The sequence below is a fragment of the Oreochromis niloticus genome, linkage group LG11 (genome assembly GCF_001858045.2).
Source record: "Oreochromis niloticus isolate F11D_XX linkage group LG11, O_niloticus_UMD_NMBU, whole genome shotgun sequence".
Lineage (NCBI taxonomy): Eukaryota > Metazoa > Chordata > Actinopteri > Cichliformes > Cichlidae > Oreochromis > Oreochromis niloticus.
The window spans coordinates 24294590-24322047 of record NC_031976.2 but is presented as its reverse complement, the minus strand read 5'-3'; the positions used below and the strand labels follow the sequence as shown (position 1 = coordinate 24322047).

The 27458-nt window shown below is 40.0% G+C and overlaps 1 protein-coding gene across 2 annotated transcripts; it reads right to left on the bottom strand.

Annotated features, from left to right (window-relative positions):
- Nucleotides 1-4034: 4034 nt before the first annotated feature.
- Nucleotides 4035-26460, bottom strand: znf574 (zinc finger protein 574). Of its 2 annotated transcripts, none has more exons than XM_003450668.4 (10): nt 26332-26460; nt 20065-20222; nt 15469-16651; nt 15175-15389; nt 14443-14622; nt 14086-14180; nt 11952-12046; nt 6816-6964; nt 6383-6670; nt 4035-4991 (listed from the first exon to the last, which is right to left on the bottom strand). In XM_003450668.4, exons 1-10 carry the CDS (start codon nt 26342-26344, stop codon nt 4392-4394), a joined length of 2976 nt encoding a protein of 991 aa, XP_003450716.2. In that variant the 5' UTR covers nt 26345-26460; the 3' UTR covers nt 4035-4391. The 2 variants fall into 2 exon arrangements, with proteins under 2 accessions (XP_003450716.2, XP_005455586.1); XM_005455529.4 differs by lacking the exon at nt 26332-26460 and adding an exon at nt 25800-26114.
- Between the last annotated feature and the right edge of the window lie 998 nt (nt 26461-27458).

The window sequence follows — 27458 nt, the reverse complement described above, 5'->3', positions numbered from 1 at the left end:
TGTTTTTCTTTTATGCCTTTACTGTCCCCACAAACCGAGACAGCAGTGTCAGACAGCTGCACCTCCCTGAGCCTGATTGGAGGCTTCTTCCTATTAAAAGGGAGTTTTTTTCCTCCCCACCATCGCCATGTGGTGCTCACAGGAAGGGTGGCCGGATCAAACTAAATCTGAGGCAACCACTGTGTCTTTGTTGAGACAAAGTGGGACACATCAATAATGCTGAGAGGTAGTCTGAATGTTTTCATGCTGTTATTTCAGCTGCTCTTCAGGTTTTGGATCTCAGTTTGGATCTATCCATAGATTTTTTTATTATTTTTTTTACCATATCTGACAAGTGTCACTATTTTTATAAAATTATGACATACATGTACTCTGTCACTTTACGCCATACCCCCCTTCTGTCTCTCAAAATATACTGCTGCTTTATTTTCTTTATGGCAGCTTCCATCATAGTCACCCAAATCTGCAAAGCCTGTGACTTTTTGGCGTCTTTCCCTGATGAGTGTGGCATTAGACAGGCTGAACTTCTGAATATAGTAAAAAGCCTTCCCTTCATATACTTTGGGTAAAAGCCAGACTTTTTGAGAAAGCAATCAAAATATGGGACATTTTCTCAAGATGTGGTAGAAGGGGACAAAGAAAAAAAATGCTGAGTTAAGGATGGACAGCTGGTCATCCTGCTCATAGGTGATCATCTGATTGTTGGCGAGCTCTCGTTACTATTATAAAGTCTTTAAAAACTCCAGTGAAATTCTATTTAAACGGGAAAAAAGTGGCTGAACAAGCAACAAAAGAAGATGGCTAAAAGTAATAGTTACGTAGTTGTGTAAATGGTGATGGGAAACTTAAATCTTAGGCTAAACTAATGAATAGATATTTAAATTGCTCGAGTCATTTCCAAACAAAAAATTGAAAATTAAATTACTCGGTTAAAGTATAAACAAAGTGGATTAAAATAACTGGCTGGAGCAGCAGCTAGCTAAAAGGTTAGCTGGAAAAGTGAGACACGGTTAAAACACCTGGCAGGAGTTACCTGCACACGTCATGCTAAAATGTTTAAAGGTAACACATATAAAGCTCACTCACTTGCCTCTGATGAAAAAGCACTCCAAATATTGCTGACTGCTTTTACTTTTTAGGCCACACTTAAAAACTCCATATTGACTCGGTAGCTGCTGTGCTGCGCTTACCTGGAGATGAAAGCCAGAAACAGCGCTCGTGGCGTCCTCCACCTGCTCGGGACACTGTGATGTCAGCGAGTTTGCTGCTCCGAGCTAAAAGCTGAACATGCACATCCTCTCCAGAGGGTCACTTAGGTATTTTTAGTGTTTATGATACAAGAAGAAGTGAGAATCAAAGGGATGCCCACGGTGAGAGAAGCTACTGCGTGTGCTCGTTTCGGGCTGTTTTGTTTGCAATGAGGACACTCGTGAATATGTCGGTTATGTGGCTGCATAGTTGTCCATTTCATTTGCTTGTATTAAAATTAAGAAAAGGCCCTTATCTCTCCCTGCTTTAATAGCTTATACAAGCCATGATTCATTTTAAAACATAATTGCAAAAATCACCACAGCACTTGCAAGAATATTAACATAATTTTACTACTCTAGTGTACACAAAAATCAGTTACTGTGATAGATAGATAGATAGATAGATAGATAGATGTGTGTAGATAAAGTCCACCGTCAAAATCTGAGTTAAACTCAACTCGGTTTTATAAATGTTATATCTACTCCGATCTATGCTGTAATGACTGAACATCTCACCATTTTAATGAGCGGTTTCATTTTTTTAAACACTAGATCTATTTCTGTATGCCGATTATTTTAAACGCCCCATTTTCATAAACACTGCAATCTACTTGACAATGGAAGATCTGATCACTCTCCTATTATAGTAAATAATTTTAATGAGTGCAGCTCGTTTCAGCTGCATTTGTGTCTCTTTTCTAAAATCTGCACATTGAATCTGTTTAGCACTTTGCAAAAGTCTTGAGCCACTCTTTACCTCTTCATAGTCACCCGATTTCACGAGCCAGACTTTCTTATACTTTTAGTTTTTAAGGTGATCTTGACTTATTGTGCGCCAGACTTTCTGGAGGTCTTTCAAAGTTTTTCTTTGAATATTTGCTTGGACATTTTCGGCTCATTTTCAGTCCAGCCTTTGTCCCATTTTCAGAGGAATGTTTACTTTTTAAGCCACTTAACACTGACCTATGAATCATTCAAACATAAAAAGGCACATAACTCAAGGGATGAACCAGAATCGTGTCTACACATAACAGACAACTTGGCAAGCAACCAGTTTTAAATTGTGTCTTTAGGCTCTTTGTTACTAGCAGCATGCTGCAAAAAAAACCCCACATTTGTTCTCATTTATTTAGTTAAATCTACAGAAAAAAAGCCAAACATAGCACAGTTTGACATAAAAGACTATTTCTGGACCAACAAGATGATTCCCAAAGAGCTGCTAGCTAAAAACAAAAACAAAAAACAAAAACTATTGTGCAGTGGAACCTTAAAACTTGAGAAAACTGAGTAAGTGGAGGACAGACAGAAGAGAATATGAAAGTTATGTCCTTAAAAACAGAAATAAATTGATGTGGACCTTCAGTTGATCCTTCGCTGAAGCCTCCTAACAGTGTTAGGATGAAACAGCGTTCCAACTACACATAACAGACTTAGGAGTTATTTTGTGACGCAATTAATCATATTTGTTTGTTTAAATCATCAGTATGTACAGAGGTGGTCAAAAAACTCCTGGGCAATTCACTGAAATGCACAAACTCTGTTCTTCAGTAAACTACTGCACCTGTTTTCCATTTCCAAGAAAAAATATAAAGAGGGGTGTCTGAAGACAGTACTGTAGTTTTTTTAGTTAGCATAACTGCAAGAAACTGCAGTGCATGAGAAACCTCATTAAAATACAGACAAGTAGCGATTAAATTACTTTTACTTTTTTCTAAATGACTAGGATTAAATTAAAAACCATGAAAAGATTAAGTCTGATCGACTGATGACATACCGTCTTCCGCAGATCAAAAAGACATTCGCGCTGCAGTTCGTGTGCCTCACCGGTCTCATGATTTCCCCGCCAGCATCAACAATTTCATTATGTCTGCGTGTTTGTGTGTTTTTGTTTCAATGTCAAGCAGCAGGTATAATAAATGGCACTCCACCAGAATATCAGCTCTCATGATTTGCCAGGAAGAAGGAAAAAAAACATGTATTTATTGACTCACAGGCTTTTGAGTGTCTCAAAAAAAGCAGCGAAAAGCTCCTCAAGTTTTGGCACCGGCTTCTTTTTGCTCCTCAGGAGCCCTCTATTTCCTGATGTGCGTCTCACTCTGCAGAAATGCTGCCATTTCCCCATTTCAGTTACCCGCACAATCATCAGCATTTCTGCCTCCATGACATGAAAACAAACTAAGACTGAGTGCCTCTGCGTGCATGTGGTCTCAAACCCCCCTGTCAGCAATCACTGGGTGGGAGACAGGCATAAACTGCACTTTAGAAGCCTATAATGGGCTACTGCAGCGCTGGCAAAACTTATATCACATTATGCCTCTTCCAATTCAGACACAAATAGCATCATTATTTTTGATAACTATACAGCAAGTGCTGGATAATTTCATTACACAACTTGCCACTGCATAATGCTGTACTTCAGTTAAATCATCATAAATCTCGCCGTATCCCTATTATTATTGTATTTAATTACAGCACAAAACAAATCAATAACGTAATGTCCTACAAATTATTGGAGCATTAGACTTGATCTACACACATTACTCTGCTTCGCTGTGCCATTTGCTAACATCAGTGTGTCTGTGTGTGACAGAAAGAAACAGCGGTTTGAAAATCTCGACAGCGACTGCTGCTGAGCGGGTCTTTATGTTTCTCAGCTCAAGCTACTTCCTAATGTTGGCTGAGGTGCCAATTTACAGCAGGACCTATAAAGTCTGTCCCATCTGATGAGACGGGGGCAATGCCCTCTTGTCATCCACCTAATAAAATGATCGACGCTCACAAGAGTGAATGCTCAAGCGTTTTATTATAAAGAAAGCAGAGAACACTTCATAGGCAACCACATCGTCCCCTAATAAACAGGGGCAGTAAATGCACACAATCAGTTCTATTAGTCTGAAAAGCTAATTTAGTGTGTGGTCTGCTCAATGTTTCCTCTATGTCATAAATTCACTTGTCTGCTCAAGAAAACTTATTACACAGGTGGGGAGTTTTGCTTAAACTCTCTTAGAAATCTGCCAGACAATAAGCATACAGGGTATTGGCTTCATCTGTCAACATATTTAGATCACCAGCAGTCTATATTAGCGATTAATCATTCAGTGTTTTTCATGTCCTTGTTGTCCACGACTTTCTAAGCTACCTTCAAACAGTCTCCTCCATAATGAACTCAATGGTATGCTGTGGTGACTGGCTCGTCTCCACCATGGTGATTTCACTCCCGTCCATGGTGATGGTGGGAACAGTGATGGCCTGAGTTCCCAGGACAGAGGAGGGCAGAATGACAACCTGCGACGCTCCCTCTAAACTGCTGAGTTGATCAGATGGGATCATTACGGTCTCGGTAGTCCCTTCAGCTCCCTGCAGCACGTAAATGGTCTGCACAGAGCCAGATTCGACCTCTTCCACGGTGGCTAAAGATGACAGTGCTTTGGCTCCCTCCAGCACCTTCTGGACTTGAGCAGCTTCAGCTGCATTAACCACCTGCTCCGCTGTTTCCGGAGGCAGGTCCCCGTGCAGTCGGATGTGTTTATCCAGGTTGGAACGAGACCGAAAGGCAGCGGGACAGTGAGGGCATGGGTAAGGCTTCTCGCCGCTGTGGGTGCGGGCGTGCTCGGTGAGACGAGCGGCGACGCTGAAGCTCTTGCCGCAAATCCAGCAGCAGAAAGGCCGCACACCGCTGTGGATGCGCTCGTGATCCTGCAGATGGGGCAGCTGGCGGAAGCGCTTACCACATGTGGCGCACTGGTGGAAGAACAGAGAAGAGCGGGGAAAAGGTGAGAGAGAGGCGAGAAAGTTAAGTTCACAACTCTGGCAGCACACAAACTCAACTGCAATTAATTCCTAAAACCTCTCTTTACATTTTTCTGCAGATGCAGCACTCCTGGCTGAGACACAGAAAGAGCAGAAAGAAAATGGGATAGGGAAGACAGAGGGCGAAAGACAAATACAGAACAATAAAAGGATATCATCATCATCAGTCCCACACAAGCAATTAATTGTTTGGTCAATAAGACATCCAGACACCAGATAAAAAAAGAAATGAAGGAAATATGTCTTCAACTATCGTGTTTTACCTGACAAAAGCTGAAAAAGCAGCAAATAAGAAGCAGGAGCCAGAGAACATTTGTCATTTTCAGCTTCGTCACAGGCTAATGATGAATATTCTGTCGCTGAAATAATCGATTCGACTAAACCCTGCAGCTCTGCATGTAAGGGGAGTGTAATAAATTACACAGAGTATGAGTTACACAACAGAAAAAATATTAGCAGTGTTCTAAGAGCTCGACTTTTCTAAATAATCATTTTAGTAATCAACAGTTCAACGGCATCATTCCTGCAACACCAACATTTGTTCTGTTCGCTCCCAACTGAGCGCAGACAATGAAATAAAAGTAGATAGATGATTAAACCTGAAGCACTACAGAGGAGTAACAGTATTGAGCTTTGCTTTGATTCCCACTGGGGACACTCAGATTGAAACTGCAATCCCTATTGACAGATCTGCAGTTTCAGTATCTCTGTGAAATACACTCTAATATAATTACTTTCCCTGTGAAGTTTGCTCTTTATAAACTGAGCAAACACAGATGTTCCTCCAGGAACACAAGGTATATTTGATATAAATTAAAATGTATCCCCGTAACTGCCTCTGTGTTTGAGAACCGGTGCTCCTTGAACCGCAGTCCTTAGCCTGCCTGATAGATCGTGGTTCAAAGCGAAGCCACAAATATTAAATCAATTTCTACAGCTGAGATGGGCTTGGGTGGGTCTATAGTTGATGTCCTGCCTCGTCACCAGAGCAGCAGAGAGAGAGGGAGAGAATCCCAGAATAGTAACAGGCACAGAGGGGAGCTGACAGGCCCTAACTCAGCCCTGCCATTAATCACAGGTACACAGAGAGGGAGAAAACACCCGCAGGACACACTCTGCACAAATGGCCATGGTCCGGAACCAGAGAGATGGCCGCAGCTATGAGCGGCTGTGACCGTGGATGGGGATGAGGCAGCTCTCAGTTTCATTTTGAAATACAGGTGTTTAAAAGATTTCAAGACCTTGTATAAAGAGAGAGAAATAGGATTCTTAAGGCTGAAAGAAACTACCTTTACACAAGTACACGCCATCGTGCTTCTTACCTCAAAGGGCCTCTCATCAGTGTGTGTCCTCATATGAACGTTGAAGGTGGAATTATAGGCAAATTCCTTGTGGCAAATCTGACAACGGAAGCGGGGTCGGTTTTTGGACTTGCTGAGCGTTCCTTGAAAATGCGCCAGCACATGCTCCTCCAGGGCACTGTTGGAGATAAATCGGCGGCGGCATGGCCTCACTGGGCATTTGAGAGGTGTCTGGCCTGTGTGGGATAAACGATGAAGGTCGAGGCCCTCTTGGGTCATGCAACGGTGTCCACAAAGGTCACACTCAATCTGAGGGAGGAATAAAGAAAAGGAAAGGAAAGGAGACGAGAGGGAGACAAACCAGAATGAAATGACAGAAACGGTGTCGTCATTATCTAAATTTTTGCAAGTACGATGTCACAATCCAACTCCAGTGTTCTTTTATGTTTCTAACCTGTCCAGTGCAGCGTCCTCGGCCCTGGCCCCTCCCACGACCGGTATTCTTCTCCTCTTCGGTAGTAGGACAACGCTGCAGATGGATTTCCAGCACTGATTGGTTGATAAACTGGGATGAGCAGTGAGGGCATGTCGCTGGCTGCTTGTCTGTAATGGAACAGTGTCGGATTTTAGACAGGTGGTCATAATTTCTCGTCATACTACACGCTAATGGCCGTGCTGAAATCTGATGGCTGGTTTGAGCTTGCTGACTGCTTGATGTTGGGCCAGCAATCTCGCAGTGACAGGTGGTACATACAGAATCGGCAACAGTGGCCAAACAATCAGTCGCAGTCAACAAATAATGTGGCCTCTGTTTACCGTTTATGATTTCAACTCGACAAATCGGTGCCAAAAGATGCAAAACATGAAAGTTGTGTTGTAAAGAGCCCAAAAACAACCTGTCATTTAGCTCACCTATTAAAAAATGACCAGCAGCCCTTTTAATAATGATTCACAAAGACAACAAAAGCGACTAACATTTACTGAGCTCAGCCGTGATGAGCTGCTGCTCTTCTCTTTGCATCACCAGGTTGACATCATTAAACATATTGAGTACTGGCCAGATGTAACCGATCACCATTAAGCAGAGTTACTTTATCAATGTCATTTTGAAGAACAGTTTATTAACTTTTAGTGCATTCATCAAGTCAGTGGGTCACTGACTGTTTAATGTTATGCTGCTACAAGATAAAAAATGATCCTAAAGACTTTAAAGGCAGCCAAGTATAGAAACTTTACACTTCAGGGGAATGGTTGATATCAGTACAGTAATCAGACTTGTAGAAAAGCTACGTAAGGTATCACAATCATGCCTGTAAATGGAAATTTTAAAAATTATCAGAGTGCATTCCAACATTTTTTACATTTAAATCACCCTATATTAAAAATTATTTGCTTTTGGAGTGTTACACAAGCAATTTGATTACTTTATCTTGCGCTCTGAGAACTTTTCATTAGGGATGTTCCCAGCGACTAATGCACTAGCTGATTGAGTGAGAGAAGAAATGTAAATGAAATTAATTGTCTAGTCAAGTCTATTAAAACACACTCAGATAACAGTCAAAAGGGAGCAATCTAATGGACGAGGTCAAACGCTGCCTGCACAAATACTGCATGTATTCAAGAGCTATTTGAAACCTTTAATCCCATTATTTGATAACCAAATAGTATTTTAAATGATGCCAAAATGTGTGCCAATTTGTGGCACATATTCACACTCGCTGCACAGAGTCACGTCACATTAATTTCCCAAGTGTGGCTGACATTAGCACCGCCACCAGCCTTTTTTATTCAGGTTGCAGAATGTGGTTGAGTTGTCATATGCCAGATTGCTTTTCATTTTGAAACAGCCAACATAAAACTGCAAAAGGTACAGCAGAACTGTACTTGTTGCTTATTTACAACTTCCCATCACACAGTGGGGTGTTGCCATCTCCCAGAGCTGCAGCTCCAGCTAGCTGCATAACACCTAAGATGAAAATAATAAAAAATTAATATGTTTAACCAACTAGTATTGCTGTTGCCGACTAGTGACTGAAACAAGATTTACAGATCTAGTCAACTGGTCACACAGTCAAACATACTTTTAATTTCTTGTTTAATATATAAAAGCAGTTATTATTTATTGGTTAATCAGTTATTAATTTCCCTGATTAACTCGTTACCTATTTGAGCTATACAGCATTATAAAACTGCAACATTGTGTCAATTAGATCATTCATCATCTAATTGATTCATCACAACCAAAGTAAACCAAACTTCCTCGCTCCCTGGGTAGCTTTCAAAAATCTGGTTGGGAAACTGCTGACACTGATGGTTCATCATTAAGTCCATAGGACGTCATGCCAATAACTTGCAATTTGCTAACCATCTGTACAGTCTGTCCCAGTGGGGGAGATTCACTCTGCTCCTTATCGAAACTGTCTAATTAAACCTTTAATAAGGGCAATCTCAGCCTATGACCCTGGATGGATCAATAGATCAATCTCTCCAATCATTTTTCTCAGAGGAGCCCCGTACCTCTGACCTCTGCTGCACGCTGACTCTTCAAGCTTAACTAATGAGGTTGGTGTGCCAACACCCCCTGATTAAGATAAAGTGTCAACATGTTGACCCAATTCATTTGCCTCCACCTTGCTCCTCCACTCCACATGGCACGCTAATCAATAGAAAGTCATTGACCTAATACACTGAAGAACGCATATACCATACGCATATTTTTGTAAATTAACAACAAGGAAATGGTTAGAGCCATTTTTGGCTGAATCTGCATTATTCTACAATCATTCACTGGATCAGAAAATCATCTCTAGTTTTTCTATTATAACAAGATATGTAGACGGCTGGGTTCTCGGCATCTCCACCACAATTTAAAACCCCTTCAATGATAAATAGTCAGACTGAGGAAATAAAGGAAGAATAGGGGACACTATGTTCACCTTATGGTGCCCTGCCACTTTTTTCATCTCCAGTTCAGACAGAAGTGTATGCATTTATCCAGTTTAGGACCAAAAATTGTTGCCAGCTAACGTAGTTGTCAACACATCCATCAGCAACCAGTGACATGCAAAAATCACACATAAAGATATCCTCAATCACTTTGTAATATCTGTAGTGTAGGAGGCTCTGTGACACCAAGAGGGACATCATGCCCCTGAGTATCCTGACCAAAGCAACCTATCACACCTTTAAGACAAATGACCTCTGACGAAATATGCAAAGACCTGTTTGCAGTAGCATACCCACAGTCATCCTCTCGATCTTCACCATGCCCAACTGCATGTTGGGAAAACCAAGTGTTGTACTTTGTTCGTCTTCTTCTTATAGACATAGCATTTCTTTCCCCTTCAGTCAGTATGATAGTGAACTGAAGTCTGACCACAAGCACTCTAGCGCAGGTGAGTCTCGCCAAAAAGGACAAAGGAACAGTCTCGTCCAAATGAGCAGTGAACCGAACAAAAGTGTGTAACGTTGACCTGTAGCAGAAATATCACCCATATATATTATCTCAAATGCAGCCCATGTTGCCATGGTAGTGGTCTGCTGGTACCAGCTGGTCAAGACGCTGACGACACACGCATGATGTGTCAGAGGATGAACAGAGGCAACTGTCCAGAATATCATCGCGTCATTATGTGCAACTATCATCGAGTCATTATGAGCAACTAGCATGTTCAGCTTGGCATGTTCCAAACTGACAAATGTTTGCTTCAAAGTCACGCTCAACAGTTTCTTATCGATATGCCCTATGACGAGTACGTTTTATGCCATATCAATTTAAAAATATTTCTACTTTAAATACTTACTTTGACGTGTTATTGATGAGCCCCCCGTGGGCAGAAACGAGAGGGGTTTAAATTATGTTACAACTAAACCTAGAAAACTGTGTAAACGGTAGACATGCCAACCAGACTTAAAACATTTGTAATAGTAAATAAATGGTGTGAGGTGGCTTTTGTTTTCCTATATTAGGGGCTTGTAAAAGAAATTACTTATTCAGAATGACCCATTTCTCAAATTGTTATAAAATAATCACATGAAACAAGTTATTCATTCTATTTATTTACACACATTGACAAACATTAACTCATGGTCAGAGTAAGAATAAAGATATACAATAAGTTAAATCTTACCAGAAGGTGGCAGTGCTGTGTCCCTTTCTTTTAACTAAAGATGCCAAGCGGGTTTGGCTCTGGCTCTACCCACTTATTGGAAATATTTTGTCAGATCTCAAATAAAGGGATTTCATTGATTTTATTTTAATATAATGTTAGTTTCAAGTCTATGCATTGGTAGAGGACATTTCAGCGTCTCATTCTGCTTCTTTGTGAATGACATCTTCTCTTAGGTTACACAGAACAGCACAGGTTCTCAGTATTTTCTCCCTGTTGGGAGTATGAATGACTGGCAGGGCCTCGGAAAGTATTTTCAGGTGTTTCCGAGATGAATGCTATCAAGCTACAAGGTGCAATGACAACTACACAGTTAACTGTGTTCTGACCGTAGTAATGACTATAATATTCTCCTCTGGAGTAGAGCCTTTCAGGGCTTCTGCAGACTGATTTCCGACAAGTCGATTATCCATGTTTTGACAGGACAGTAATCTTTGAAACACTGGGTCAGTTTCAACTATTGTGTCCTTAGTAAACTATGGGACATAGCACCTTCTCCCTAACATCTGCTATGCTAGTATTCTGTTTTCACCTATTAAAAAAAATAAAATATATACATATTAAATTCCTGGAGCAAGTTGAGCTTGAGCTATAGGGTCATAAAAAGCTGCTGAACGTGATAAAAGCTATACAAAGGCTAAAGACTGAGCCAGCAAGTGAAAGCTGGATAGAGGTCACAAAGTATGGCGATGATACAAAGTGTCCCGTGTGGTGGACCTCAGGGGCCTTGAGCAGTAAAGTGTGACCCCACTCAACATCTTGTGCATCTTTAAATTTGGGTTCCAAATCTTCAAAATGGACATTTGATTATTGTTTTTACACATTGCTCAAAATGTGTACAGAGACATATCATTTGCCAAATGGACATAAAAGCTGTGCATTAGCATTACTACCAACATCGATATCTGGTGTGTCTAAAAGATGCTGATTGTAATTATATAAAGCAAAAGCTTTGACTATCACTACTATTTATTCTGTTCAAGGAGGCATTTATCTTAAGACCTAGGAGAAGCCCTTCTGGCATTAGTTTGCTAGCTATTAGTAAATAACTAAACAATAAGAAAACAGACTCACTTCTTCTCCTCTTCAGAAAAATCCATGATTTATTACAGCTATCTTGTTGTCCAGAAAGTTTTCAGGTGAAACGTGTTGTAATGAATAAACGAATGGCAGTTTTGTTTTTCATTAGCTTCTTCATTTCTCAATGAATCAATGCTTGCTGATTTAAAAAAAAAAAAAAAAAAAAAAAAATTATTGTCTTCCTCTTTGATGGAAGTAAGATTAACACATGACGCAGTGCAAAAACTCGGGCAAAGAATAAGGTCAGAATAATGGACACCAAAATCAATATCAAAGAAAATCAGGCTAGTGCTTGCCAACTATAAAAATATAAAATACAAGTCCAAGTCTTGAACTCTTACCCTGATGTATGAGGGAGTGCAGGTCCAGGTCTTTCCTACGTTTGAAGGCCTCTCCACATTCGGCACAAGGGAAGGGGTGGCTGGTGTGCAACAATCTGTTCAAACACAGAAGTATTGACAGTTTTTTTTTTAATGCTACATTCAAACAGAGCCAAAAACATTTAAATCATAGGCCAAGGACATAAACATATATAAAATTAAACAATTATAGCTCCCAATATAAATACTTAAGCAGTCCTAATTCAGAGACACATAAAAGTGTGTAATTAAAGTCATGTTTTGGTCTTAATCTGCCACCTTGTATGTACTTAGCTGTACATCAGGTCAAATGAGGGGTACCGGCGTAGTGTACAAACAGCCGGAGATAAAAGAACAGCAGTAAACTGGGAGGAGTCAGGGTTAGACATGAAAGACTATATTTATCCTCTGCATAACGTTACGCTGGGTATAGCCTTAGGGGAGGAGAGAACTGCTAGGATGTATTCACCTACTCCTGCATCAGGCCTGTTTTTACAGCAAGGAGAAAAAAAACAACACTTCTTTGCTGTGCGTGCAGCTTCTTGTAATCAGAACAAACAGGGATGATGTTTCAGTTTCCACAACTTTGTTAAATATTACATACATACAAGTATCTGTATTACACCGCCACAGTGTTACTGCTTTAGGTAATGTTCCTGAAAATATTTTTCACCACATGACTGATTCAAAGTAAAATTGGATGCTAGAGGTTATGTGCAAGGACCATCCAAGGCCAGAGTCTTTCTGTTCCCTGTTAAATGACAATAGAATTCAATATTTCAGGGACAGCTGACCTCGAGCCAGATAGAAGGATTAAAATCCCCGTCAGGGCCACCCCCTCCAAGACGGATGTTCTTTGACGAGCAGGGGTCACGTCACATGTAAAGTATCAGGGTTTAAATTAGATGTACACTGACACCTAATTTAAACCCTGTTGATCCATCAATATTTCAATCAGCAGAAAATGAGCTCAATGTTGAGTCATTTTACATGCAAATGAGACACATTTGCATGCTGCAGATTCCGTAAACATCTAAGAAGTCCGTACCCTTCTCTCTACCACTTTGGAAATACTCTTATTTGCTTTCTTGCTGGAAGCTTCAGGAGAAGTTTGATACCTTCATCTTCTCTAAAAGGAAACCAAATATCTTTTTATGTGTAAAGGTTTATTTCTGAACTTGGGAATATAAAAAAAAATAATTAATTTTAAAAAAACCACAATCTTAACTCAAGGTCTTAGCATTGTGTGTCCTCATAAAGAGTGTGCGTTGCAGTTTAAAGCTCAGGATAAAGGTGGTAAAGAACCTTGAGTTAACACTGTTTCAAAATGAGATCATTCAGGTTTTAAAGAGTTTTTCATAGAAACCAGTGAACTTGAGGATGTCATCAAAGACAATGAGATGAGCCTTTTTGCCTCTCCACATTTTCCACATTTTACTGTTCACCAAAATAATAATCAGAGGTATTACTTATTAATCTCCTACAATGATGTCGATTTTTTCCTCCTAGATAATGTAACAGTAACCATTTCACTGTTTTACGTAACATCAAGATAATTAAAAGACTTAAAATTATTACATTTTGGTGAAACCTTTGGGTTTAATGAGAAGGAATAGTGAATATAGTACTTAGCACACGAGATCATGTTAAGTCAATATTATATGAATTTTATTATATATATATATATATATATATATATATATACACACAGTCTGTAGTGTACATCCTATCCCCCTTGTTCAGCCAGGTAGGACATGACCAGGCTCTTTCTCCTGTTCTGTGCAGTTATCGTTCTCATCTTAATTTACTGGGCCTGCGTCTGTCAATCATATGTGGCTCAAGGGCACACAGACATCTCAGTGTGTTTGCTACACAGCTTAAAGGTCTTGCTCAGTGGTCGGACACGGCTCAGCTGCTACAGCTCCCGGCAAGAGGGAGGGAGGTTTATCTAAATCCTGTCCTGCCTTCTGTTTGAAAATGTAATTCTAATGTAGTTATGCGGTAAACAGATTTTGAATTTGATTGAATATTGACACGTTCTAGTTATTTCCACCAACACCTGCAAAATACAAGGTGTCGAAAGTAAAAATAACGTCAGGAAAAAAAGTGTTATTACTTGTGATGGTTGAGCTGATCCTCGGTGTTGAAGCGTGAAGGACAGTTAGGACAAGGGAAGAGATGAGCAGCTCCTTCGTTGTCCAAACTGCACACCTGCATTGACAGACACAACAATCAATATCAATAAAAAGGGTTTCCTCAGCAAGATACTCACACAGTGACTGTTTTAAATGTAGCTTTTTATTATAGAATACGTCGTCTACCATTTCACCTACTGTCAAAATCACTTTGAATATCAATAATATTCCCGTGCACTTAACAATATTTCTAAATATTAAGATATTTTACAAGATTTTGAAATAAAATGCTCAATCAGAGAGTGATTTTGATTAATATTAAATGGTGGAGCTGGTACCGGTTTGCGGCCACGCTTGCGGCGAGGTAGTGTCGATGTGTGAATGCGTTGGTGTCTCTTCAGGGTGGCTGCCTGGGAGAAGTTTTTGCCACAGACATCACAGCTGAAGGGCTTGTTGCCCGTGTGGCTCATGCTGTGGCGCAGCAGGCTCTGCGAGTTGGTGAAGGACTTTGTGCAGACCTTCACAAAAACAATAACCAGAATTAGTGCCAACAGTTTTAAACACTATTTGAAAGCAAATGAAGCTGTTTTGAAGTATGGAAACCTTTGAGCGAGTCACATATTCCCATTTTTTTAAATGAAAAGAGGTAAGAAAATTAAAATTCTTGAAATGTTTTAGAAAGTTACCAAAAAAAATAACAATAACTGTGTCCAAACAACCCCCCCACCCACCCACATACACACACAAACCCACACACTTATTTCCCTGTCTTCTCATCAGTTTTATATTGTAGAAGTCGTCTTCTTTTTACTTAAATCTGTAACTTGCTCAGCGATGCCCAAACTTTTCTGGACATTTTCATATCTACATTTGCTCAGATTCTACTTGTACTTTAAACAGACATCATTATGCAAAGACACCAAGGAATCTGTCAAACATAATGAGGCTGGAGATGTCAGCCTTCACTTCACAGCATTACATCATCTCATCAAAGTCTTCCGCACAACAAAAATGTAAGTCATTCCTGAGACTCGAGACAGAGACACCCTGATTGAATGTTTGATTGGCACCTTGCAGGTGAAAAGTTTTTCTCCGGTGTGGCTGTAGACGTGCGTGCGGAGGAAGACGCGTCTCGTGAAGGTTTTGCCACAGTACGGGCACACGTGCGGGAGTGGTGTTCGAGCCCAGTCCTGTAGCAGCTTGGCAGGTGGAGGGTGATTGGTGTTGTCCGAGTCTGCACCAGTGTTGGCCTCTAATTCTTCTTTAATATCTGAACTCTTGTTTCCTGAGTAAAGAACAAAAATTCTTGTTAAAAAACAACTACTGCCTTGTAGTTGTGTTTTAAAGTAATGAATTTCACTTACCTTTGAGTGCATTAGCACTCAGGATTCTGAAGGAAGGCCTGCTTCTCTTAGGAAGGGGGGAACCTGATTCACCAGCCGAACCAGGTGAGGAAAGCAGTCGCTTTGTGCTCTGTGGGCTATCCTGAGGTTTGGTGGTGGCTGTTTCACCACCAGCTTCCGCCCCATCAGCCACCTCTGTCACTGGCATGAAGCGGTGCTGCCGCCAATGATACAGGTACTGGGTGGTGTTCATGAAGCTCAAATCACAGTGGGCACACGTGTGTAGCGGCTCATTAAGGTTGTGCTTCTGCTTACGATGTGCAACCAGCCCTCCCTCGTCGCTAAAGCTCTGAAGACAAAGGGTGCAGACGAACAGCTCGGGCTGTGTGAAAGTGGTGTCAACACTGGCGGAGGCAGGAGGTGCACCGTGGTCCCGCTGATCTGCGCCATTGCTCTGAGTAAAAACCTCTGAAGTCATTTCCGTAACCTCTACCACCTTTTCCTCGCCCTTCTGTCGGTGCTGTTTTCGGTGATAGAGGAAGAGAGTGGTATTTAGGAAGCTTTCCCCACACACGGAGCAGCGGTGCAGAGCTTCCTCAAAGCCGTGCTGGGTCTTGCGGTGAGCCACTAGCTCTGACACCAGGCCGAAGCACGAGCCGCAGTCCACGCACAAAAGCACAGGTTCAGGCTTTGGCTTTTTGTTTGCCCCTCTTCTCTTAGGTGACGACTCATCTGGATTTGAGACTGAAACTACCTCAGAAATAGGAGGATCAGAGCTCTGAGATGAAGTGGTCTCTGTACCTTCCTGCTGCTCCAGCTCATGCAAAGCTTTTTCAACTGCGTCTGAATTGATATTTTTGTTAGTTTCATGCTGTGAGAAAGAGGGTTCAGCGACTGAATATAAAGGTAAGGTTGCACTCTGGACTGAGGAGGTCTCTGGCATAGTTTCTGAATCTGGTTTTGACTTGTTCTCAGACATGTCAGACTGCTGACATGCCCCTTCTTTACGGTGCTGCTGCCAAAGTACAAGGCTTTTGAAAAGTTCATCACAATCCCCACACTGGTAGAGGATCCTGGGCTGATCTGACGATGTGCTGACTTCATCCTCAGGGGGAGCACTTTCAACAGCCTGCACAGACGGCTCTTCTGCTTGAACTTCAATCTGTGGGAGTGCATCTGTCTTTGATATATTTATTATATGTTGCTGCAAAGACAAGAAAGGAAAAAAGAATAAAGTCACTTTTTAAAATCTTTGTTTATACAAATAAAACGACTTGTTGCAATAACAAGTCAACACGCTTTGGTTTTTTTCCGGTTTTATTCTTTCTAAAGGATGAAAGATGAGAATTCAGTGTTGGGGTACTGAGGTCAATTAAAGCAGTGTGTGCTTAGAGCCAAGGTTCCCCTGAGAGCTGCAGACAACCAAGATAAAGCCTCAGCCTGGCTGATAACAATCAAAAGGCCTGTCAGGGTTGCAAGGGTCACTCCACAGGGTCTTACCTTCGCGCCCTCCACCCATTTGGATGATAAAAACAGAGCATCAAGGTCGGGGTTAAAGGCATCTGGAGCTGTCAATCACAGCTGTTCAACATGTCTCACATGTAATGATTTGTATTTTCTTTGTTGTGGTATTCTGGAGTGTGAGAACTGAAGACCACCCTCAGATGTGGTCTAGCTGCTTCACAACACACACACCCACGCAGCCATCACCCACAACATTGAACCCACTGGTAGGCAAAGTGAGTAACATCGATCATCTCGTTAAAATCAATGACCTGCTGGGAAACCTTGGCTTCTGGCATTCATGTGGATCAGTGCTTTCAAATGTGGCCAAAAATAACGCTTAATTTTTCATTCAAAATTCCCACTGTTGTGACTTTGACTCACACAGTATGTAGTATTATGGATGGATAGCGCTTCGCTAACCACACAGCAACGCTGGGTTTAACAACTTTTGTTGTAGAAATCAAGCTTCAAATGCTGTGTGGCTCAGAAAACAAATAAGGCACTGACATGATTCATTTTTACAATCAAACATCTGGTTTTAATTAAACTTCAATAATCAAATTAAGAATTACTGTTCATAGCCCTCACACGGATGCTTCTGTGACACATATGAGGTACCTAAACGCATTCCAGGTCTGGAAAAGAAAGCGACTGGGCTTTTTCAAAATTTCCTGAAGACGTTTCGCCTCTCATCCAATGGCTTCTTTCGTTCCAAAACCAAATCATGGAGAGTGCCAGCTATTTAAACCCTAGTGGGGGGTAGTCCCTTAAGAGGGTTGTTTTAGTCCAGGAAATATTCCTGTACCTCCCAGATAGCAGAAACATCTCTCCAGCAAAGTTTAAGGCACTGACCCAGCCTCCAAACTCCCCAAATCTCAATCCTTTGGAGGATCCTGCAAACCACGGGATCCACTGCTAGACAGTGCAGGGGACCCCAGAAGCCCTGCATCCATACCCTGACAGAAGTTAGGAATGTAGTTTTGAAAGTGTGCATAAACATTATATAAGATATAATACGTTTTTTTATAATAAATAAAAAGCAAAATACACATCCTGCCATTAACTGCCTTTTGACTTGCGTTTTAAAACTAATTTCACTGACTTTTTATTTGAAATGAGAGCATCATTTTGTGTTTGTGCTCCTTAAACAAACATCTTTACAATAACGCCTGCTTGTATTTACTCTAGAAATCCACAGTGCTGTAAAGCTCAAGCAGTTTGTACAAGTTGTATTTTTTTCCTACTACAGAACAAATATTAATTGAATGTGTCATAAACAAAAGCAATAAAACGCTAAATATCATCTGATGTTAAATGTGAGCAATATGTTTCTTAGAGTTATGGGGATTTTTTTTTTAATTTATTGGGGGTTTTTTTGCTCTGACTGATGCATTTCTCATGCTCTTCTTCCCGCTGGCGACTCAGGATGCAATCTGTCTGTCATGAACGCCGCCATGCTCTATGGACGTGTGGTGAAGACTGTAAGGATGGAAGTCCAGGCACAAGCTTTGACAGCCGTGCCCTACTGCTAAACGAGGGGCAGTGACTGCTTTTAACCCTGCGGGCTTTCTGAAGCTGTCACGGGAATGGCAAATAAAAGAAAATAAAAAATAAAAAAGTGGCAGCTACTTCACAAGTCTCAGCTCAACCTGTCAAAGTTAAATGGAATAACTCTTTTCATTATGCAACTTTCAAACCCTGCAATTCAGACCACATTTTCAGAAGACTAATGCTTTCCCAAAGAGTATTTACCAACCTGAAAGCAAACCATAAGAAATAGTGAATACAGTGCATTATGTAAATATCTGCACCCCTCTAAAAGCCAAGTCAAAGAATAAAAACAACAGCAGTATTAACATACAAGAGGAAACACAATACAGAAGGAAAACACTAAGGGGGAAAAAAAAAGTGGCATAGATGGTAAAGCTCACCCACAGAAGCGAAAGGGTACGGTGGTCAAAAAGAAAACAGTCTGTTCATTATTACTGCAGCATGAGGACCACTCTGGTGATTCAGCCAGCCTCATTGGATAACACGTAAATGTACCATCATGGATCTCAATCTGGTCTGCCACTTTCAGCACATGTCCTCCTCTTCTTCCACTTTCCTCTGCTCTGGTTTATCCAATTAAATCTCAAAAATAAACCAATTCTGGCATTTTTCTTTTAATCCTGCAGCTACTGCATCACATAACCTAATATATGTCTTTAAAAACAAGAAAAAAAGAAAGAAAATCTTGTATACACCAACACTTTGAGAACAGGGCTTAGCCCACAAGCCTGATAAGTACAGACTATGAGAGCTTATTCAAACTATAAAGCATGTTTTGTTGTTCATTCTGACATATAAAGCCTGATTTAATAGTTTTACAGTCTATTCTTAATCTACTTTTAGCACACAGCCACACACGTCTCCCTGAGTAGTGACTCATTACTCAGACGAACAGCATGCAAATGTGTTCTTTTCTCATTACTGGACAGGAAGCAGTTGAACTGTTTAATAATCTTCTTACCTTAACACACAACTATTATGAGTACATAACAGTAAAGGTTAGGGGGCTAAATCAAGTCCTAATTCAGTCAAAATACAACCAGAGCCAAAATGGGGAGAATTTTCTCTTCTCCAAAGTAATTATGTAATAGAAAACCATCGTGAACTGAGATTCTCTACATTTTAATGTCCTTTATGGGCAAACAAGAAAAAGTGACAACACAAATGCAAATCATTGTTGGCTTATATACAGCTAATTTTCTGTCACTAAACCAAAAAGACTTACTGGTTACTTTGTGATTAAAAGTATGATGTCAGGGTTCACATAAATCAGAGACTAATACGCAGCAGCACCTTGAAATATGTCAGTAAATAATCACAAACAACACCATCTTAAGTGCTCGGACCAAGGTCACTATTACTTTGATAAGTAGCAGAGCATTGTGAATTTATGACTAAAGTTAAACGTGCCACTTCAAAGTCACTCTCCAGATATGATTCAGAGGCTTTTATGTGATCACACAGATGGTTATTTCAGGCCACAATGTCATAATTTAAGATTTTAAAAAAATCACAGTCACATGACAAAAACGGCATAGCGACGACTGTGTCAGCGCTCACCTGTGTCTGCAGCACCGGGACGGTGACGGCGTTGGTTCCAGATGTGTCGGGCTGTTCATCGCCAGCAGTGCATGTCAACTGGTGCTTGAGGACCTCTTCCAGGGTGTTAAACTCCTGGTAGCAGGGGAAGCACATGTAGACGGACGAATTCTCCATGGCTGTAGGGGGATTAGAAATTAAAAACATTTCATGAGAAGTGCAGCAATGCAAAGCTGATGTAGATAAAGTGCAACAGTTCTCAAAACGAATCCATGCTTTGAATAAGTAACATCACTACGTGAATCTTATACAGATCTGTAAGTGCTTTACATTTGGAGTTTGGTTGTGAACATTGCCCTCTTCTGATGAAAAGAAGTGTCTGCATATATAATCAACAGCAGCTTGGACACAATTGCCAGTATGCAAACTGTGGGATTGCCAAGATGACTCACCATGCACTGAGCCGAGCTAATTGTTATTTTGACCATGCAGGTTGCTGCTCAGGTGGAGACCTTGCCAACTCTTTCTCTCTGTCTCTGTGCCATTTCACGGCCTGAGCTTGTGTTCAGCTCCAACATCAATTAGATATGTTCTGTAATTGGACCCACTGGTGGTGCAGTCTAGCTCACACTGCTGTCGAATGTAATAACCAAAACACTATGTCTGTAAGCCTTCCTACTCACAAGATAGCATTTAGACCTCACACTCCACAAGCAATGCTCCTCTTTGAAAAAAAAAAAGAAACCTTTCAAAATGAAAGAAACCCAGTAAGAGGCACACGTGTTTATCTCTGAAACACATCAATTCAACAACACACTTTCTGGTTTATCATTTTAATTGGCAGACAACGAGGAAATATAAAGGTTAATACAGGTGATATAATTAGATTTTGTTTTGATGAGACATCTCATGAATAAGCATAGGTACTTAAGAGCAGTAATAAATTGGTACTGGTACCAGATTCACCAGTGCCAAAGTATTGATATGGGTCAGGGTGCTGATAATTATGCAATGGTAATTCATCCTAAAGGTAATCATAATGAAGCCAGGCGTGTCAAGCAAATACATGAAGTTACTATCCATTTACAGTTAGTGATCTCTGATAACTGCCTGCAGGGCCGACTGTTCAAAAGCGTTGGCACTCTTTACTACATTTAATGAAAATGCAGCTACATACAATACACTGGATGTGAAAGTTGGTTCTGAGTGAGAAATAACCTTGGAAAACACAAACCAGAGTACTCTTTAAAGAAACTGAGACTGCTTTAGCAAAGAACCCTCTGTAGACATCTTCAGTGCGGCTTCTCCGCAACGTTTCTGATAGGATGCACTCAACTAAACTTGATTCTTTCATTTTAAAAATAAACCTGTGGTTATTAACACAGTTAACTCTGGCTTTAAACACATCACTAAATTTTTCTAATTTATGACAAGCAGCCTGTAGACCTTGTCAGAGGATTGCGGTCGGACACTGAAAAGAAATTTCTTTTCAATCGCTGGATAATGGAAAATGCGATGTGGACAAAAGCTGTGTGTGAGGACTGTTTCCAAATTTACTGTGAAAAGACTATAATTCTGCATCAGCACATCAGGGAGCTGTGTGTTAAACCATAGCTGCTTTCCTGCAGTGGACATCGAGGAGGAAGCACCACAATGAATACGACCATCTATGACATTTCTTACTGTAAGCGCACTAATCACTCTTAGGAGTTCTCCTTAGGAGAACTCCTAAACTCTTAGGAGTTATGCACTTACTGTGAAACACTGGGAAATCTGACCTTGTTTTTTTTTTTGTTTTTTTTCCATTTGCTTACTTTGAATTTGTTTAACTACTACTTTGAGAAAATGCTGATAATAAAGCGGCCAATTTCAAGTCACACTGATGTCAAATTTATGTTCATGGCAGGTGAAATCTCTATAAAATGCCTTGTGTAGATGAGTTATTAATACCTGCTATACCATACCTTAGAGAACAACTAAATTATTTCTCTTAGAACATAAATACAGTGTGGGGTTAAGTATTAAAAATGTGATGCAGAAAATTGTGTCTAGCCAGATGGGGGGGGGGGGGGGGGGGGGGGGGGTGTGTTAGCCCTTCATGCAGTGCAAAGGGGGTATGTTGCATCATAAGACAAGGCTGATGACATTTCACAAGTCCGCAAGAAGGCATATTGAAAAATGCCCAGGGACTAAGGGAGTTGACTTTACTCTTGACATTTCCACTTTATTCTCAAAATGAACAATAAAAAAAACCCCTTTACTATATTTTTTCTTCTATCATACACCGAGTGGACCCCTAGTTTTTATTAAATGTTCCTGAGGGGTGGGGACACTGACACATACACACACACACAAAGTAAATGGTACACCCAGTGTTGTGCCAAAAACCCACTGTTGGTATTTATATATGGTTGTAAATAACTTGCTGCCCTATAACCTGTCAAACAAATCCACATATCTCTCATGAATGATACCAAGTCAAGTTTGAGCCAGAAAGAAAATTCCTGTCCTGCGATGTAAGCTGCAATCACTTTTTCTCTAAGTGACTTTAACAATAGTGGCTTAGTTTATAGTCTCAGTGACATTAAAATGTCTTTTTCACAAGAGATCTGGTCAAGAGGGCAGCAGAAATTCCAACAAATATAACATTTTTATAAAGATATTTTAAGTGGTCATAAAGGACCAGATTGATTACAGTGTAGAACACAAGTAGGTACAATAATGCAAAGTCATAAAGATACTTGCAAAACAAGCCATTTCTTTATATTACATACAACTTCTTTCCTAAATCCTGTTGATTACAGCCAATTTACTGGTCTAAATAAAGACATTAGACATTAAAAAACATACAGAGAAACAAAACACACTATTGGCACACAATATTTAGTATTGTAAATACTGTGGTGTAGTGGTGTATGTGAAATAAGCCATGTGAAATTTTAGGTTTTTGAGCAACAATAGTTTTATTTAACAGCGTAATGAGCTTTCACAGGTATTCCAAAATCCAACTGGTATCTTTAATGGATATCTGAATTGGCCTCTCTATGCCTCACTGTGAGGTTGTATACCCACATGGATTTCTCCCAGCCAATCAATAAAGATAAGGATACGTGACAGATAGCGGTATCATTGCATGAGAGCAATCAGCAGTGCCCCAGAGCAGTTCAAACTTCAGTGTTCTTCTGGAAATCATGTTTTTTGGCCCCTACCTGCTTCCTCACCTGTGGTCATAACTTCCAAACCAAGTGCTGTATTTTGATGAATCCCAGTATACATTATCTAGTTCAACAGTTGTTCTAAATGTTAAGACAGGTGTGTAATTTTTGTGTAGCATTTTAGAAATTTGTGAAATGTATGGCATAAAAATGGTGGGAAGTCCATTTGTAGACTTACACTAGTTGTGTCTAGTGAAACACTTTATTTCTAAAGAATACGCTGATATAAAAGTAGATGGAGGTCAATGGACCTTACAAAAGTTTATATCACACTATCCAGTAATACAGTGAGAAATTTAACCCACTGCAGACATTTTTAAGCTATAAATGGTAAAATGTTTTGTTTGTTTTAGGATCTTATAGCTGTGCCATATGACCAAAACCTCCCGATATAAAAAATTTATATCGGGACTATATATATCGCAAAAATGTGACATTTTCTGTAAATTCTATGAGTCTCGAGCAACTGAACTTGTTGTGTGAAGTGTTCTCAGCTGGGAGTCGTGTACATGGAGTCGAGTGTTTTGACTGATGTATGAAGCTATACATTTTTAGGCATAAGTTGTAACAGCCGCCATTTTCTTTGTACTTATTACATGGCGTGCTGCGGGGAAAAGCCTGTTCTAACATTTGAGTCTAAGGATTATTTTGAGCACCTGACGGCTCTTTTTTGCTTCTAATCCATAAACTCTCTCCATACTCTTCTTGTGTAGGTGGTTGAAGAGGTTTGTCGTGTTTGAGTCTGTGGTGGGGACCGGTTTGCGGCATAATTTGTATAGTAGTTTTCTGGTAAGACTTTTCATAACCAAACCATGTCTATGCTACAGAGGTAGCCCCTCGTTTAGGAATAAGGTTCTCAATTCGTTTTGATTGATCCTTCTGTTGGGAGCTACCTGGTTCTGCCTCATCTTCACTGGCCATGCTGGTATTCTCTGTGCCTGCATCCACGTGGTGACTCTAAGCGCCATTTATAGTTACTTCATGTTTTTATTTGAGGTAGTTTGTTCGATGAACATTCTGAAATTTGATGTTTGAGAAATTTATTTTGTCATCATTTCAGTTTATTTTGAAAAACCTCAACAGGATCTTCAGCTTTATTGTGAAAGGTTTATGTGGAAAATAAACAAGTGGACGGCGGAGCCACACGATGGTCTTACTGTCGTTGTTACTAACGAAAGTACGCGTAAAAAAGTCACTTGTCCGTCCGTAGTGTGGTTATTGTAAATATAAGCGCAAGACAGAACTTTAAGAAATTGATATAGCCACTACAGTGATCATCAAAACGATGAAAAAATTATTGCCGCAAACAGTCTTTTTTACGACACCACGAAACAAACGATATAACATGAAACGATAGATGTTTTCATATTGTCATCCGATATGTATGGTCATATCGAACAGCCCTACTTATAGCAGTTTTTAAATCATACTTAAATTGCATATATTTGTTTATTTTTTGTTTTGAGTATTACTACTGCTAAAACTGACTTATTTATTATTAGTATTATTGGTAATAATAATAATAATAATAATAATAATATTTGTTTTCATTGAATTCTGTATAAAAAAATAAGTGGTACCACCAGTATTTATCTTTCTATTTTTTCTACTCTTTGTTATACATGAGTATTTTTTGTTTTCAGTACATCTACACTTGACGATTTCTTTTTCCTTCAAAGTGGCCTCAATTTTCACTCAGATGTACTACTTTCTTTCACAGAAATTCAATCTGGTCTTTTATGGAAGAAAGCTGATCAAGTAACATTCCACAGAGTAATACAGTCTGTATTTCAGTGTGTACACATGTTCCCAAAATGAACTTAAGTCTTTGAAGTATAAAGTTCAGCATCTTACTAAAGATTATTGCCACCTTACAGTACCATGAAGCAGTTGGACAGGATTGCACTTAGTGTTATATGTGTAAAAAAAATAATGCCAAAATGCCAGTGTCACTCAAAAAAACAAAAACAAACCCTAAGTAAACAGTTCTTTAAGTTTTTCCAATTTTTTTTTATATATACACTTTTAAAGAAGTGTTTTACCCCAAACAGTGAGAAACCATACATAGTAACTTAACTGGCCTTGACTTACAACATAAAAATGAAAATTTTACACAAGTTTTAAAAAAGTCAAGCAATAATCTTCAACAACACTGTAGGGTACTGATTTTGACTTTCCATGAATTTCTAAGTGTCATATAAATGGATGGATAAATCTCGTTTTATGCCATTTGTTGATATCATGGCATACCAAAAACGCCCCACTGTGTCTGTTTGGGTCTTTCCTTCCTACCTACCTGCAGAAACTACAGCGTCTTACTGACTACTCCTCAGTCAAGCAATAAGGGATCAAGAGAAATGTGATATACATTTGCCAATTTACCTGCAAGCACCTATCATCATTTCCCTCCCTACGGTGTGCTAATATTGCATCACGGTTGTGTTATTTCTAATGCTAGCCGTTAGTTTACTGCAGAGGCAATGTCACTCGGATGAGGGGTGATCTAAAAAAATAAAAGTCACTCATGTTTCATGCATTCATCAGCAAAAATAGTCCTCCCGTTTGCTTCGTTGTCGGGGGTCTGATATGAAACAGCTGGGAGAAAAGCTAATCAGCTAGCTAACGAAGGCTAACCGTTAGCCGTTAGCAGCCCAAGAGCTTTATCTCGGACCACCAGATTGCTGCTAACATGCAGCGATGGCCATCTTCCTAAAGCTGCTAACATGTCCGCGGCGTGGCAGCCAGCTATCCTGCTAGCTCGGAAGCTAATAAAACACCCTGCGTTTTACTCCTTGGTAGCGGGCGTCAACGACGCATTTGCTAGCGACTAAACCCTTTTACCACTTGGACCACTGGTGCTTACTTTCTGATATCAAGGAGAAGAAGAAGAAAAGACCGAAGAAGAAGGGCGGGATATGCTTCTTCGGTGGTATAATGGCGGCGACAGACTAAAAGTTAATATTAGCTGTCTCCCCCCGTTGAAATCCTCCATACATAAATATCAGTTTGCGATATGAGACCACAAGAGCAGCATTTGTGTAAAAATAAGCCAAATATATTCAATAACACTCACCTAACTCGGACATTGCTTGTCGAGGAAATAGGACAACTTCAGTTTTTCCCGTATGTTAGAAGGTTCGCGCTGATTGGCTCGATCGGTCACTTAATGCGCCAATAGCGTTCGAGCACACATAGCACGGAGAGTTTGTAGTCCAAAAGCGCGCCAGCAGCATCAAGACTCGTGAAGGGGTCAATCATTAACTCTCAATTACTAACAGAGCTACACACAAATATGTCTGTAAGTTTAACCACAAAGCACCAATTTATCACTATTTTAATACCCGAGTTTGTTCGCACTTTACAAACGAATTTAGAACAACTGATAAAGTCCTGGCTTTCTTAGGAAGTTTAAACAGTCTTTAAAGTGAATACTCCTCCTCCTACTACTATATTTGAAGTCTTTCTGTCACAGTTAATCAAAAAAAGTTTAGTACATGCAGTACTGGTAATATAGCAAATGTGTGTATAGACAAACAGTATTTGTTTACACATACAACACTGCAAAGGGGTTTTGTTTTTGTTTTTTTTAAATGTTTAGATTTGTTTTTTCATTGGGTAACACCATCATGGTGGCCCAAAATTTATTCCATAGTACAGCAACAAGCCAAAAACACACAACTAGAAAAAGAAAGAATAGATTTGACTCATGGCTTATTGCATTTTTTCTGTTGTTATTGATATTGGAATATCCCAAGTTTATTGCTCAGACTCAAAAAGTCAATTTTTGTCTTGTTTCTCTTTACCCTCTTTTCCCTGTTGTTGTAAATTTGCAGTATATAAATAAAAATAGTTTTGAACTGGACTGAAAAGTGCCCTTTAAAAAAAAGGGTGGAATTAAATTTAATAGAAGTGTTCTTCTGTGCTATATAAACTGTAATACATTGCAAATTCCTTATATAAAATGTAAAAGTCAGTTCAAGTTTAGTCCGCTCTGTTTATTTCTCAAAATTACACTGTTACACCTGAGCGCTAAACTTGATTCCAAATGGTATTAAAGAGCTGGCGGGATGTCAACCAGAGGGGTCAGGGCCACACACAGACACAGGCCCGCAAAGACAGAATAACATTACTCAAACTTGACGCATCGTGTCACCATGATGACAACTTTTCACTGATGGTTACGGTTCAGAGACTGCACCT